General features: G+C 41.9%; 1 protein-coding gene and 1 long non-coding RNA gene across 3 annotated transcripts in view; one reads left to right on the top strand and one right to left on the bottom strand.

Annotated features, from left to right (window-relative positions):
* Gpat3 (glycerol-3-phosphate acyltransferase 3) overlaps positions 1 to 9,936 on the bottom strand; it is a 60,877-nt gene extending 50,941 nt beyond the window's left edge. The window contains exons 1-2 of one of the 2 annotated variants that reach the window (XM_078021525.1): positions 9,755 to 9,936; positions 8,893 to 9,189 (exon numbers count right to left, since the gene is read on the bottom strand). In XM_078021525.1, coding sequence (XP_077877651.1) covers positions 8,893 to 9,033 — 141 coding nt within the window. In that variant the 5' untranslated portion in view covers positions 9,034 to 9,189; positions 9,755 to 9,936. Of the gene's footprint in view, positions 1 to 8,892; positions 9,190 to 9,477; positions 9,635 to 9,754 lie in introns of those variants that run through there. The other variant, XM_078021524.1, reaches the window with a different exon arrangement.
* Positions 9,181 to 14,587, top strand: LOC144366749 (uncharacterized). Its single transcript, XR_013425855.1, has 2 exons — positions 9,181 to 10,183; positions 12,491 to 14,587. It is a non-coding gene; the product is annotated as an uncharacterized LOC144366749 (long non-coding RNA).
* The last annotated feature ends 226 nt before the right edge of the window (positions 14,588 to 14,813 follow it).

The following is a 14,813-nucleotide window of genomic DNA, read 5'->3' as shown; positions in this document are numbered from 1 at the left end:
AGCACAAGGGAATTTTTTCAACTCAGTATTCTAGAGAATCCTCAAATGCTGTCTTTTAGTTTTAAAATAGCCAATTAGCCAGGAGCAGTGGTTTATACCTACAGTCCCATTTAACAGAGACAGGAAGATTGCAAGTTTAAGGCTAGCCTCAGCAAACTAGTGAGAACCTGTTTCAAAATAAAAAATTAAAAAGGAGTAAGGATGTGGCTCAGTGGTAAAGCCCCTCTAGATTCAATCGCCAGTACCACAAATGAATAAATAAATAAATAATTAAAATAGTCAATTAGGGGCTGGTGGTATAGTTCAGCAGTAAAGCTCTTGTCTAGCATGAGCAAGGCCCTGAGTTCAATCCCCAAAACACAGAATAAAAAGAAGAAAAGCAAATTCAAATGACATCTAGAAGATTACAATTTGATTTCAAAGTGGGGGGGAAATAAGAGGCAAAAAGCTATGTAATAATTATAATTGAATATAAGTACCCATGAAGGGGCATTTATTAATGCATCAAGGCAAAAACCTTTACTATTAGTATTTCCAAAACCTATTACTAGGCTCTGACAGGTGTGTAAAGCAGAGAATCTGAAAGGTTTTTAAAAAAAATAAATTAGAAAATAACTGACAGAATAAATAGCCCAAGCATAAGTCCAAAGGTCAAGAATTCTGGCACGGACCACCAGGACCCCTGCACAACAACTTAAAAAGCCAAGAAGGCACATGCCAGCACGCTCAGGAAATACCTATAAATAGAAGCCTGATCTTCCAGCTTCAAGTGGCAAGTCACTGATGACAATTAGACTTGGTCTTAGTCTGGCTACATCATTTTAGATATTGCTGATTTGGCACAGGGTTTCTCAAACTCTGGACTCCTACCTTTTCTCAACTGAGATAAAGGTTAATTTCCATAGTTTCTTACTTAAAGCTTTGGACCCTATTATCATTTGAAAATAAGCCAAATATATGATAAAATAGAATATTGTTTTTATAATAGTTTACTTTTTTACAATCCAGCATTATTAACCTCAGAACTGACTTTTTAATTATATGCAGATGATTTTATATTTTATATAAATGTAGTTCCATAGGTTGTAACAATTACCCCATGCTCATATGATGGAAAATATTGGTATTTTGTGGAAGTTAAGGGCTGAGTTATAGTCCCCAAATTCATATGTTGAAGCTCGAACCCCATACTTCGGAATGTGACTGAGAGAGGGTCTTTAAGAGATGATGAAGTTAAAATGAAGCCCTTAGAGTGGGCCATAATCCTATCTGACTGGTGTCATAAGAAGAAATTGGACAGCCAAAGAAATTCCAAGCATGTGTGTGCATGGAAAAAAGATCACGTGAGGGCATAGTGAGAAGGTGAACCCCTGCAAGACTAGGAGAGGCCCCAGATCAAAACCACGCCTGCCACACCTTGATCTTGGACTTTTAGTTTCCTGAACCATGAGAAAATAAATTTGTGCTGTTTAAGCCACCCAGTCTGTGGTATTTGGTTGTGTCAGCCCTAGCAAACTACACAATGACATTTTTCAAACACTGAGTGACATTCCTTAAAGAGCAAGAAAGAGTTCCAGAATGCCAAAGAACTGCAGTGACTGTGCTCAATGTAAACAAATGTTAGACCAGGCTCTTATCATCCCAGCTATTCAGGAGGCCTAGGCAAGGAGGATCACAAATTCAAGGTTAGCCTGGACAACTGAGAGAGACTTTGTCTCAAAATAAAATGAAAGGGCTGGAGATTATAGCTCAGTGGTACAGCAGTCCTAGATTCAATCCCTGGTAATACACACACACACACACACACACACACACACACACACACACACAAGTAAATGTTAATGTTGGAGAAGCAGCCATTTAACGCTAAAAAGAATTTGTGTTAGAAAACCATTTTCTTCCATAGGTTTACTCTCCAGTGAAAGTAAAATCCTGCCTGTGCTTTGCAGCCAGCCAGCTATATGCTGGAATTTTAGTCCTGCCATTTCTTGGCTCCAGCTATTTCAGAGAAAATCCTTTAACCTTGGAGCATCCATTTCATCATCCCTAAAATGGGGACAACACCAAGGGTGGTTGTGAAAATTAAAGGAGCAATATATCTGTTGCCATAGTAGGCCATAAAGAATAGCAATGGCTTCCTCTTCCTCCCCATGCCCCACACTTTATTACCAAAGATGACCAGTTTTTTCTCAAACTATCAGTGTGTCTCCCAATAGATATCTATTTTTCTTTTACCATGCCTGCTTCTTCCACCAATTGAGTAAGCCCAAATATAAAGGCAGAATATCTCTACTTCAAGTTCTGAATCTCTTCTAAAGGATCTCAGAACAAATCTACCTTCAAGCTCCAGGAGAAGGCAGCTCTGTAGGCAAGAGGTTTCTGAAGGTCAGAAGTGGCATCTAACACCATCCTTTACTGTTCCCCACCTCAGTCTCACCCCAGGGAAAGCTAAGACACTTATCAATCAGACTTTCTCTCCAATTAATTTCCACACCTTCTAAGAGAAAAATGCCAGCTATCCAAAATTCACCAGTAAGAAGCAGTTTCAAGTCTAACTTTAAAGCTTAAGTCCAGAGTTTGCAATATTGTGACACTATCACCTAGACAATTATAACTTCCAATTTTTCAACTATCAAAACATTTAGGGATTGACTAAAGATATGGAAAAGGAAGAAGAAAAGTGCATAAAATTGAATAAAAATTCAAATTATGAAGCTCACTCAAATAACAGCTGGCTGCCATCTGTAGCCAAATGGAAGTTTCTTGACAGAGCTGTCATCTTGATAGACTAAGAATGCAGCCTCCAAATTAAAATCCCATTCTGCCACTGTCAGCTGTATATTGCTGCCCAGACATATTTTCTCTCTGAACCTCCACCTTCAGATCTATCAGTGAGAGTAATGATAGAGCTGTGTGAAATTAAGATAAATGCAAAGCACAATACCTGGCCAGCTTTTGTTTAATATTACTTTCTATCATCAACATCAGGGCCTTCTAGCACATTTATTAAGTTTCCAACATCAGATATAATATCTATTATACAGATGTTAATAACCATCTGATAATTATTGATGTACTTTTTTTCACCCCCAATATTAATGATTGAACCCAAGGAAACTTTTTAACAATTCACTGAGCTAAATTCCCAGCCCCTTTTACATTTAGGCTTGAGACTGGATCTCACTAAGGTCCTGAGGGTTTCAATAAGTTATGAGGCTGGCCCACAACTTGTAATCCTCCTGCCTCAAGCTCTAGAGTCATTGGGATGACAGCTGTGTACCACTGTGCCCAGCTTTACATGCCTTTTTAAAAAGACGGAAAGCTGCGATCAGTGGCGTATACCTGTAAACCCAGTGGCTTGGGAGGCTGAGGCAGAAGGATCTTGAGTTCAAAGCCAGCCTCAGAAAAAGTAAGTTGCTAAGCACCTCAGTGAGACCCTGTCTCTAAATAAAACACAAAATAGGGCTGGGGATGTGACTCAGTTGTTGAGTGCCTGAGTTCAATTCCCAGTACCCACTCACCTCCCCCGCAAAAAAAAAGAAAAGAAAAAAGATGGAGAGGGCTGGGGTATATAGCTCAGTGGTAAAGTATTTGCCAAGAATGTGAGGAACTGGGTTTAATCCTCAGCACAATAAAAAAATTAATAAAGATATTGTGTCTATCTACAACTTCAGTTATAATTTTTTTAATGTAGAACTAATTGGTGGAGAGAGGAGAGAGTAAAGGGAATAATATACAAAAAATAGGAATAATCTGCTCTGAGTACATGTTGACCCACCAAAGATCTGAAGATACGTTAAATCTTAGCTTCATATAGGTACATAATTAATTAATTTTAAATTAATTAAAACAGTATCAAAGAATGTCCTAATCCAAATTCCATGAAATGTTCAGCATCTACTATATATCAAATGCTTTAATTTATTCTCCTTTAATCTGCAGAATAATCCAATCCAGCATATTTGTCCATACACATGTACAAACTAAGCTTGAGATGTTAAGTGACCTAAGGCCACAAAGTCAGAAATTTGGAGCAACTCATTCATACTTCCTTCTTATTCTTGAAAAATGGAAGAAAAAGCTGAACACAGTAGCACAAACTTGCAATCCCAGCCACTTGGGAGACTGAGGTGAGAGGATTTCAAGTTTGAGACTAGCTTGGGCAACTTTGCAAGACCCTGTCTCAAAACAAAATGAAAAAGAAGGCTAGGGGTGTAGCTCAGTGCTAGAGTGCTTACCTAGCATGCACAAGGGCCTGGGTTCAATCCCCAGCACCACACACACACACACACACACACACGAAGGAAAATTAGTCCTATTGTATGTCCATTGCCTGTATATCTGATTAGATAATTTAGATCTTAAGTATCATTCCCTTTCTATCAACTCTATATTCTCTTTCCATTCTTTATTTCTCTCGAAGCATGAACCTTGAGTCAATGAGTATCAATCCATCCCCACTCTCACCCCAATCATTAACCTTACAATTTACTTTCACGGTTGAGAGCAGCACATTTCAATGTTTAATTTGTGCTCCTGTTAAATAAATACAACTTCACACTCACCCTTCCACAGACTCTGACATATACACACTACCATCTGGATCAATTTCCCTCTACACATCCCCTCAGATAAAAGTTTTACTTTTCACAGTTCTTATTCCTAAAATAATTTCCCCCTGCTGGGTGCGGTGGAGCACACTTGTAATCCCAGTAGCTGGGAGGCTGAGCAGGAGGATCGTGAGTTCAAAGCTAGCTTCAGCAAAAAGTGAGGCACTAAGCAACTCAGTGAAACCCTATTTCTAAATAAAATACAAAATAGGGATGTGGCTCAGTGGTCAAGTGCCCCAAGTTCAATCCCTGGTACCCAGAAAAATAAATAATAAATAAAAGAATTTTCCCCAATATAAAGTTATTGTATTGACATATATTGACTAATAAATTATTATATATCCCTTGGAAATCATCGGTTAAGGACTCACTAAACTCATACTAAGCCAAGCATTCAAGCCTTGTCCTCAAATAGTTTGCCATGTCAGGGACTTATACACACATCTAGAGACAACCAGCAATGCAGAAGGCAGCATGTAGCAGGTGCTCAATAAATGACATTAAATGAATTGGCAAACTAAGAAGGTGTCAGAGAAGAGTCATATAGCTCAGTGGATACCTTCACATTCAGAATGTTCTCCACATACAATTCAACCTACAGAAGTTGAGTTGAAGGTCATATAAAAAAACACCCCACTACTAATTAAATTTCTAGAAGTAAATACATATGGACAAAACTAAATGAACTTTTTAAATAGTATGTAAATTATAACCAATAAACTTGAGAACTATCCAATTCTTTCTTTAATTAATTTATTTATTTTAATTGGATATATATGACAACAGAATGCATTTTGATTCATTGTTCACAATTGCAGCACAACTTCATTTCTCTGGTTGTATATGATATAGCATCACACTATATGTGCAGTCACACATGTACCTAGGGTAATGATGTCCATCTCATTCTACCATCTTTCTTGCCCCCATATCCCCCATTTGCCCCATTAAAGTTCCTTGTTTTTCCCATGCCCCCCCCCATTATGGATCAGCATCCACTTATCAGAGAGAACATTTGGCCTTTGGTTTTTTGGGACTGGCTAACTTCACCTCACATGATATTCTCCAACTCCATCCATTTATCTTCAAATGCCATAATTTTATTCTCTTATAATGCTGAGTAGAGAACTATCCAATTCTGATCAAATAATCCCAAAGAATATTTTTGGGACTGGAATGTAAAGATGGGGAGAAAAACAAGAATCAAATTAATTGAGAACTTACTAAGCAATAATGAGTGACAGAAGGGCTGGGTCTTGAGTGGAATCTACAAAAAGGCAGCATATTGTCCAGGGCTCATAATGTTGTAATGCTAGACAATTGGCACAATTTTAAAAGGAATTATTCCTACAGTGGGGAAAAGCAATCCACTATACTAACCCCAGCCTAACAGAAATGTCTCTGAAATATCTAACACTGTTCTAGGTAAAGGATGGAAAATCCAGGGTTGCTATTTTCCTTTCTGAGCCTGAAGCAGAAATCACCATCATACCTCTCTTCCCTAATGAGCCCAACTGCTCCCCAACATTGGAGCTTCAGGCAGCATATCAAGCAAATCAGTGGACTTACAAAAGGAATTCCTGTTCAATTCCAAGCATCCCTCTGACCTAATAAGTTAGTGTTAGTAACAAAGGTTGTTCCTTGTGGTGCCACCTACCTGGTTTCCAAGCTACTTGGTGTATCTCACTCTAGAATAGAAAATTGGCATTCTGGAAAAAACTAAACTTCTTGGTTGTCAAGGAGTTCATCTCTGAGAGTCTTTTCAACTCCAGAGAGACAAATATCAAAACTCAGGCCAAGCATGGTGACGCACATCTGTAATCCCATCGGCTCCAGGGGCTGAGACAGGAGGATGGAGAGTTCAAAGCCAGCGTCAGCAAAGGGAGGTGACTAAGCAACTCAGTGAGACCCTGTCTCTAAATAAAATACAAAATAGGGTTGAGGATGTGGCTCAGTGGTCGAGTGGCCCTGAGTTCCATCCTTGGTACCCATCCCACCCCACCCCACTCCCCCAAAACTCAAGGCCTCCTCAAACTGAAAGCCAGACCCTGGATTGGAGAAAAATCCCATCAAGATAGCAAATTTGCCTAGCTAAGAACAACTAGCTGGCCTTGCCCTTACATATCTCTTTAGCAGTTCCTAAAACACAAAGGTAAAATAGACAGGAGTGAGCCAGAATGTATGATAAACCTTCACTCAGTTCCCACTTGGCGTATGAGCTCCAAATGACATTGCTGTACAAGAGAAGAGTTCAATCATTCCAGAGTGCTGAACATGAGGGAATACCAGCTGCAAAGGGGTATCCTCTATGGGGAGAGAATTCTGAAGAAGTTCTAACAGAAAGAAGCAGCCAGGAAAATCATGACATAGTGCAACCACACTCAGAATGTAATTGCAATGAGAAAAGCTCAATAATGAGAAATGTCTCCTAAGTAGAAACAGAAGAACTTCAAAACCATGAGGGGTGCCAGGCCAGCAGCCCACACCTGTAATCACAGCAACTTGCAAGGCTGAGGTAGGAAGATCTAAAGTTCCAGGCCAGCCTTGGCTATTGTGGGGCCCTGTCTCAAAAATAAAAAGGCCCAAGGGTGAGGGTCAGTGGTAGAGAGCCTCTGAGCTCAATCCCCAGTACTGCTAAATATATAAGTAAATAAAAATATGAGGACTGGACATGAGTAATCAAATATAACTTTAAGGGCTCAGCAAAGAAATAGCCACAAAGAGAAAGTTCGACCAAGTCCTAGAGTAAAACAGAATATTAGCAGACATAAGTCACTGTCCCATGGGTTATATAGTATATCTGGGAGTCACATCCTTAGTGAGGAAGAAGAGCAAATAAAGCCATGTCCTACCAGTGGACAGAAAATAAAGGCAGAAAAATGGGAACCCATATTAAAAGGTAATGTAGAAGCTAGAGAAACAAAGATGACAGAATCTAAGTAATCATATTATTGTTTTAATAGCAACACACATACATAGCAACGAACACATGCAGACACATTTCTAAGGGCTTGACATATTTTAACTCATTAAAGCAACAGTACCAAAATAGGTACAATTTTTACTCCTATTTTATAGGTAAGTTAAACAAGGTAAAAGAAGTATGTGTCTTCCTAAGGTCACATATAGAAAAACAGAGCTGGGAGGCTAGGGATGTAGCTCAGTAGTAGAGCACTTGCTTAGCCCTGGGTTCAATACAAGTTACTGAAAAAAAAATGGAATTAATTTTTTTTTTAAAGAGAGAGTGAGAGAGGAGAGAGAGAGAATTTTTAATATCTATTTTTTAGTTCTCAGCAGACACAACATCTTTGTTGGTATGTAGTGCTGAGGATCGAACCCAGGCCACACGCATGCCAGGCGGGCGCCCTGCCGCTTGAGCCACATCCCCAGGCCTGGAATTAGGTTTTTGGTACCAAATGTAAACAAACCTGAACAGCCTACAGGGCCTCACTTCAGTTAAGACTCCTGTTTTCAATTCTTAGTTCAGACAAACCACTGAACTCTGAGTCTCAGTTCCCTTATCTGTAAAAGTAGATATACCTGTCCTCCCTACCTGATAAGACCCTTTGAAACTCAAAAAATCCCTGAATAAGGGTAAACTGCTGTTATTCCCTACTGGACTCACGTGCATCTAACACTTTTCTCTGCAAAATTTGGAAACAAAACCTTAAGTAGGCAGAACTGAGGTCAAAGAAAAGACCTTTGCAATGGCATTTCAAATGCTATTGGTTAGATAAAATTTCCATGACTCCACGGAAATAAAATCAGATTTCTTTCTGCCATCCAGCAATTGGTTTCTTATCTTGGAAATAAAGTAGAACACAATGTCTTTCTGGACAAGATATCTTAGTGCACCAAAGGACCTCTGGAACCTGGGTTGTAAAAACTGAGAGTGAATCGAGAGCCGCACATATAAATAAATCTATAAACAAATTCACTGATACAAAAGACTGCCCCATGATTATTCTAATCTGTGAAATAAGAGTTGATGGAATTGAGGTAAAGCGGTTCTATCTTCAACCGGGGAAAATAAGATGGTCCAGTGATCTCAGCCTGAATTCCTCCAGCTCTGCAGAAGATGTAAAGATGCTGTTTTCCACGCTGCTAAGGACCAAAAAAAAGAAAGAAAGAAAATACACAATTTCCGACTGCTGGCCTTGGGGACTGGACCTTGAGTCATTTTGGCTCTGGCTTTCACAGCCCTAAGCTCAGTCCCCACAGCCCCGGGTCCCCCCTAGAGTCTTCAGAGCAGTGAGGCCACAGCATCCTTCCTGGCACTCACCTCTAAAGTTTTCACCAGGATCTTCATGTAGATCTCGGAGATGCCCAGAGACACTCCGAAGGCCGAAGGCAGCAGGATGAGGCCCAGCACCAGCGTCAGCCAGGTGGACAGGATCTTCCCTGCCAGGTCTGCGCCTTCCATGGCTCAGCGCACCCACTCGGAAGAGGTCTGCAGAGGAGGTTCGGGCGCGACAGCTGTCCTTGTCCCCGGGCAGTTGGGCCAGAGCTCCGGGAGCAGAGCACAGAACCCTGAGCTGGGCTCCGGTGGGTCAGCGCTGCCGCCTCCTGCCACTCACCTCTGCGGGACAAAGAGAGGAAGGAAAAAAAAAACTTTGAGAACGTCGGTAATTTCCTTCCTCCTTGGCTCCTCCTTGTCCCGACTGGTTAACTCTCCGTTAAAGGCCGGGGCGAAGCCTGAAGCGGGTAGCAAGCGCAGACCCGGTAAGCGCAGGCTGGAAGACCAGAGCTGGGGCTAGCTAAGCGACACCGCCGTGCGGTCAGAGCACAGGAGCGCAGCCAGGAACGCGCCCCACCCGGTGCCTGATTTCCTCTATGTTGCGATTGCGACAACTCAGCTGTGACTCACCGAGGCCCTCCCAGAGCGAGGATCCCTGCCGGCGACCTACACCTCTGCACACAAGCTGGCTGGAGCCTGGCTACGCTCGGGCGTCCTGCGCCCTATTTCTGCGCGCTGCCCTTGCCCCACCTCCTCTGCCACCCAACGGGGAGCTCCCTGGCAGGATGAGCTCCCAGCGCTGCAGCCTCCAGGGCGGTCTCCCTCCTTCCCCGCGCCCCAGCTCCCCCAGCGCTCTCAGCAAAGGTCCTTTCTGGAGGAGAGTTTCCATCTGTAACACAGAACCTACTATTGACTATCCCGGAAGCTTGCGAAGGTCTTGTCTGGGTTCGTGTAAAACGACCTCTTGGGAAAGATTTTCAAGGAGAGGAAAAGGCAGCATATGGATGAGCAGCCACACATGCCGCTTCTGGGTTTGCCCCCACCACCTCCTCTTACGTGTCCCTCCCTACAGAGTTGAGGGGCTAAATCTTGCTTAACCGAAGAGTAGAAGGCTTTCTCCTTGAGTCGCCTAATTCCGCTGCCTGCTCCGGAGCACAGAAACCCCACCCACGGCTGAGTATCTGTCACTCCCTCGATGGGGAAGATTCCAACCCACCTTCCTTCCCACCCATCCACCAACATTCAGCGCCCAGACGCTGCAGAAAATGCCAGGCAGGAGCCAGCCTCCACCAAGCTGACAAGAGTCTTCTGGGGGTTCCGTCCCCGCACGGCTATGGTATTTACTCCCCTGCAGTCCAACTGGTTTTAAGAACGAGCATGAGAAGGCATATTGAACACTACCGTAGTCCCTAAGAAAATCAAGCTGGTCAGGGGACAGATTATCACTGAAATCAGATCTAACTCTCTTAATGGGACAAAATCTTTTACGGGTAACATTAGGGTGTTGTTTTAAGGTGAAAAAAGCTGTGAGGACCAGCAAACTGAATTGAGACAGTGTTAATACCGCCTCTGCCTCCATCTTCACATAGCCTTCCCCCACCCCCACCCCCACCCCCCTAAAGTGCGGGGTAGTTGGAGGTTGAACTTAGGGACCTTGAACATGGGTATGCTAGGCAAGCACCACACGACTGGCTACATCCCTGCCCTTCTTCTCTTCTTACAAATATTGTAAGGGAAAAAAAAAAACTGATCCTGCCAAGAGTGTAGAAGAAGTGCAGAGCCAGGGAATGATAAGCGCCTCTGCAAAGAATGTAAATGTCCCCTGTGCCTCCTGCCAGATAGGTGTCACAGACTCTCTGCTACTGAGAAGGGAAGGAAATCAAGTTATGATTGAAAAAGTGGCAGGAGCTTGGTTTCTCAAAATTAAACAGCTATCATCTGCCAGGGTGCAGAAACAAGGAAAACACAACTGTCAGAGCTGTCTGGTACCTGCTGAAAATGATTATGTGTGTGTCTATATATTACCAAATAATATACACACTACTACATAATATACATACCATGTAGATGTGTATATATACATATACCTCATATTTTACACAAAGTCTCAAAGATTATATTGGCTCATTTTAATGCTATGTTCAGGTAAAATTCTTTCCCTCTTTTATTTCCTCAAACCAAAATGACTAAATAACTGTACCAAAGTCCACTCAACAAAGGAAACAGTACAGGTAACTTTATGTTTCAGTTTAGCCATATGCTGGCACTGAGTGTACACACTCTTGTGTAATTTTTATTGCTCATAACCAACACTGTGAACTGGTTTTGGTTTGGGGTTTTGTTTTGAAACTTCTGTGTCTACAGTAAAAACTCTATGCAGAGATCAGAAGGTGACCTGGTCAAGTACAAAAGTTCTCCTTCTCTCCTAAAATGCAAGGGATTTACAACTGGCTCCCAAAGGTAACAAAGACTCTTCCTTGCAATGATAAGGAAGGAGAGGATTCTTACCTGCCCCTCCCCTTATGTCCCTTTCATTCATAGGAACCTCCCTCCCTTCCTGCAGTCAGGATCCTGCATAAACTGTGTTTTATTTCTTAGAGGTGCATTAACAAATTGCCACAGATTTAGTCACTTAATGGAGGACAGAAGTGTGAACTCAAAGTGTCTGTCCGCAGGACCAGGTTCCCTCCAAAGGCTCTAGAGGAGAATTTTTCCTTGACTCTTCTAGCTCCTGGTGGCTCCCAGAGTTCCTAGTTTGACACACCTCTGTCTCTGCCCCAATCTTCACATGGCATTCCCCCTCCAGGGTAGATGGAGGTTGAACTTAGGGACCTTGAACATGGGCATGCTAAGCAAGCCCTACATGACTGGCTACATCTGCCCTTCTTCTCTTCTTTTATAAAGATGAATTTTTATAAATCTTTTATAAAATCTTTATAAATCATGGATTTAAGGCCTGTCCTAACTCAGGATGATGCCATCTCAAGATCCTTCACTTAATTACACATCTTCAAAAACACTTTTTTTCAAATAAGAGTTTCACATTCATAAATTTAGGAGTTAGGGCTTGGACATACCTTTTGGAAGTCTGAATTCAACCCAACACACTTTCCATCTCTGTAAAACGGGGATAATAATACCTACCTGGAGAGGTTGTTATTGGGATTAGAGCTATGGTTTGGGGGTTTTTTGTTTGTTTGTTTGTTTGGTTGGTTGGTTTTTTTTTGGTACCAGGGATTGAACTCATAGTTGCTTAACCACTGAGCCATATCCCCAGCCCTTTTTTATATTTTATTTAGAGATAGGATCTTGCTGAGTTGCTTAGGGCCTCACCATGTTGCTGAGGCTGGTTTTGAAATCACAGTCCTCCTACCTCAGCCTCCTGATCCACTGAGATTATAGGTGTGCACCACAAACGCAGGGCCTGTATATTTAAATTTTGCTGCATCCACCAGGTGCTGGTGGTTCATGCCTATAATCCCAGTGACTAGGGAGGCTGAGGCAGGAGGAGTTTGAGACCAGCTTCATCAATTTAGTGAGATCCTGTCTCAAAAGAAGGTACAGGGGTGTAGCTTAGCAGTAGAGAACACCTGGGTTCAATCCCCAGCATCAAAAACCTAACTTCTTAACTTCCTTCCACCAGGCCAACCTCCTGAAGGTTCTGCCACTTTCCAGTAGTGCCACAAGGACCAAGCCTTCAACATATGGGTCTTGGGGAATATTCAAGATCCAAATTACAGCACAAAACTGAAACATGTGGAGGTGAATCAGATTGTTGAAGTATTTTATTGACCAGACAAGTTTTGCATTCCTTGTCTCCAGTCTCTTTATGAGAACTTTCTTTTCCTCTGATTTCATTTAATACCTTTCTTGGGCCTTCATGATATCTGACCTTGATTTGTATATTTGCTTAGTCATCCTATAATGAACTGTTCAGTATCCAGACCTGCATCATTCCTCTTTACCTTTCTGCCTGTGTTCCACCCCTTCTGCACCTGCAGCTTCACTTCATGCCACACTCTTTTTCAAAGCCAGCAATAACTCCCAAATAGCCACAAGTTAAAATGCCAAATATGGACCACTTTAGGTTAGATCTTTAAGCACTTTTAGGGGCAAAAGAACTCTTTCTTCCCCCTCTGTTGAGGATAGATATTTGAGTTTAAAAATGAACTAACAGCCAGATGTGGTGGCACATACCTGTAACCCCAGCAGCTTGGGAGGCTGAGGCAGGAGGATGGCAAGTTCAAAGCCAGCCTTAGCAATTTAGTGACCCCTAAGAAACTCAGTGAGACCTTGTCTCAAAATAAAATATTTTTTATAACTTTATTTTGCTTATTTAATGTATTTACCTGGTGCTGAGAATCGAACCCAGTGCCTCACACATGCTAGGCAAGCGCTCTACCACTGAGCCACAACCTCAGCCCCATAAAATATGTTTTAAAAAGACTGGGAATGCTAGGGATATGGCTTAGTGGTTGAGCTCCCCAGGTTCAATCTCCAGTATGAAAAAAGAAAGAAAGGAAGGAAGGAAGGAAGGAAGGTAGGAAGGAAGGAAGGAAGGAAGGAAGGAAGGAAGGAAGGAAGGAGACAATAGATAGTTTAAAAGGAGAAAAGGCACACAAACTTATCACACACACATACACACACAGGGAATCATAGGAAGGAGAGTGCCCAGTAACCCAATGAGATCTAGAAGCTTCTATGTCCTTCTTCAAAGGGGTAAGGATGTATAAGTTGTAGGCAATTTTAGAGGAATAATGATTTTAGGAGTGTTAAATGGACCTGAAAAACACTATAAAATCAAAGGCAAAATTCTCCCCTGCCCTCTGAAGCCTTGCTGGAATAAATGGACAAAGATTAAATAGGAGACACAGCATACACATTTCTTAACATGCAAAAGAAGGAAATAATTAGTGTGGTTACCCACTAGTCCTGAATCATCCAGCAGCTTATGTAGCCCTTTTTCTATAGGGGAAGGGAGAAAGCAAAGGTGATTAATGGTCCCAAAAAAGATTCTCTTTGGAATTCAAATAAAACAAAGTGATAGACATCATCTTGAAAGGGAAGTCCATCCCTCAGTCTTCTTGGTGGACAATGAAAATTAAGGATCGGAGGGAAGACAGTTGTGTACCCTTTTGCGGTCTGGTCTTAATGCAGATAATGGGATTCCAGAGAAAGTCTCTCCAATACTTGGGTGGATAGAAGCAGTACAAGGTTTTCCTCTAGGTCAAAAACTCAGCATGCCTGTAGGCTGGGGATGTAGTTCAGTAGTATAGTGTTTGTCTATCTGGCATGTGTAAGGCCCTGGGTTTCATCCCTGGTACTGCAAAAAGGAAGCCCAGCCTGCCAAAAAAAAAAAAAAAAAAAAGCTCTATTTTAAGGGTCTCATTCCCTGAGCCTTAACAACAGACAACAGTTCAGAATAAAGTTCCTCTGGGTTCTGGGTGTGATATTTTTACTTTCTGTCTCTTCTGTGATATGAGTTTTAATCCTTTAAACTTCCTTGGTGAATATAATAACCAGGAGGGAATAAAAGGCAATTGTGTTTCTTTTTGAGAGAGCTGGTCTTTTCCTTAGTTAAGTAAGGAAACATCAGAGAAAAGCCTGCTCTAGGGCTGGGGATGTGGCTCAAGCGGTAGCACGCTCGCCTGGCATGCGTGCGGCCCGGGTTCGATCCTCAGCACCACAAACAAAGATGTTGTGTCCGCCAAGTACTGAAAAATAAATATTAAAAAATTATCTCTCTCTCTCTTTAAAAAAGAAGAAAAAAAGCCTGCTCTAGCATCTGCTAATTTCCAAACAACTGCAATTGACAAATTAGGACTGGAAGTGCTGCTCAGTGGAAGAAAACAGCTTAGCCTGTGCAAGGCCCTAGGCTCAATCCTCAACACCATGTGAAAAGAAATTAAGATAATAGCATGTCCAGGGGGCATATTTTAGGTTGACCTCTCCTGGACTCCTTCATA

Source organism: Ictidomys tridecemlineatus, chromosome 9 (genome assembly GCF_052094955.1).
Source record: "Ictidomys tridecemlineatus isolate mIctTri1 chromosome 9, mIctTri1.hap1, whole genome shotgun sequence".
Lineage (NCBI taxonomy): Eukaryota > Metazoa > Chordata > Mammalia > Rodentia > Sciuridae > Ictidomys > Ictidomys tridecemlineatus.
This window is presented reverse-complemented; position numbering and strand designations above follow the sequence as displayed.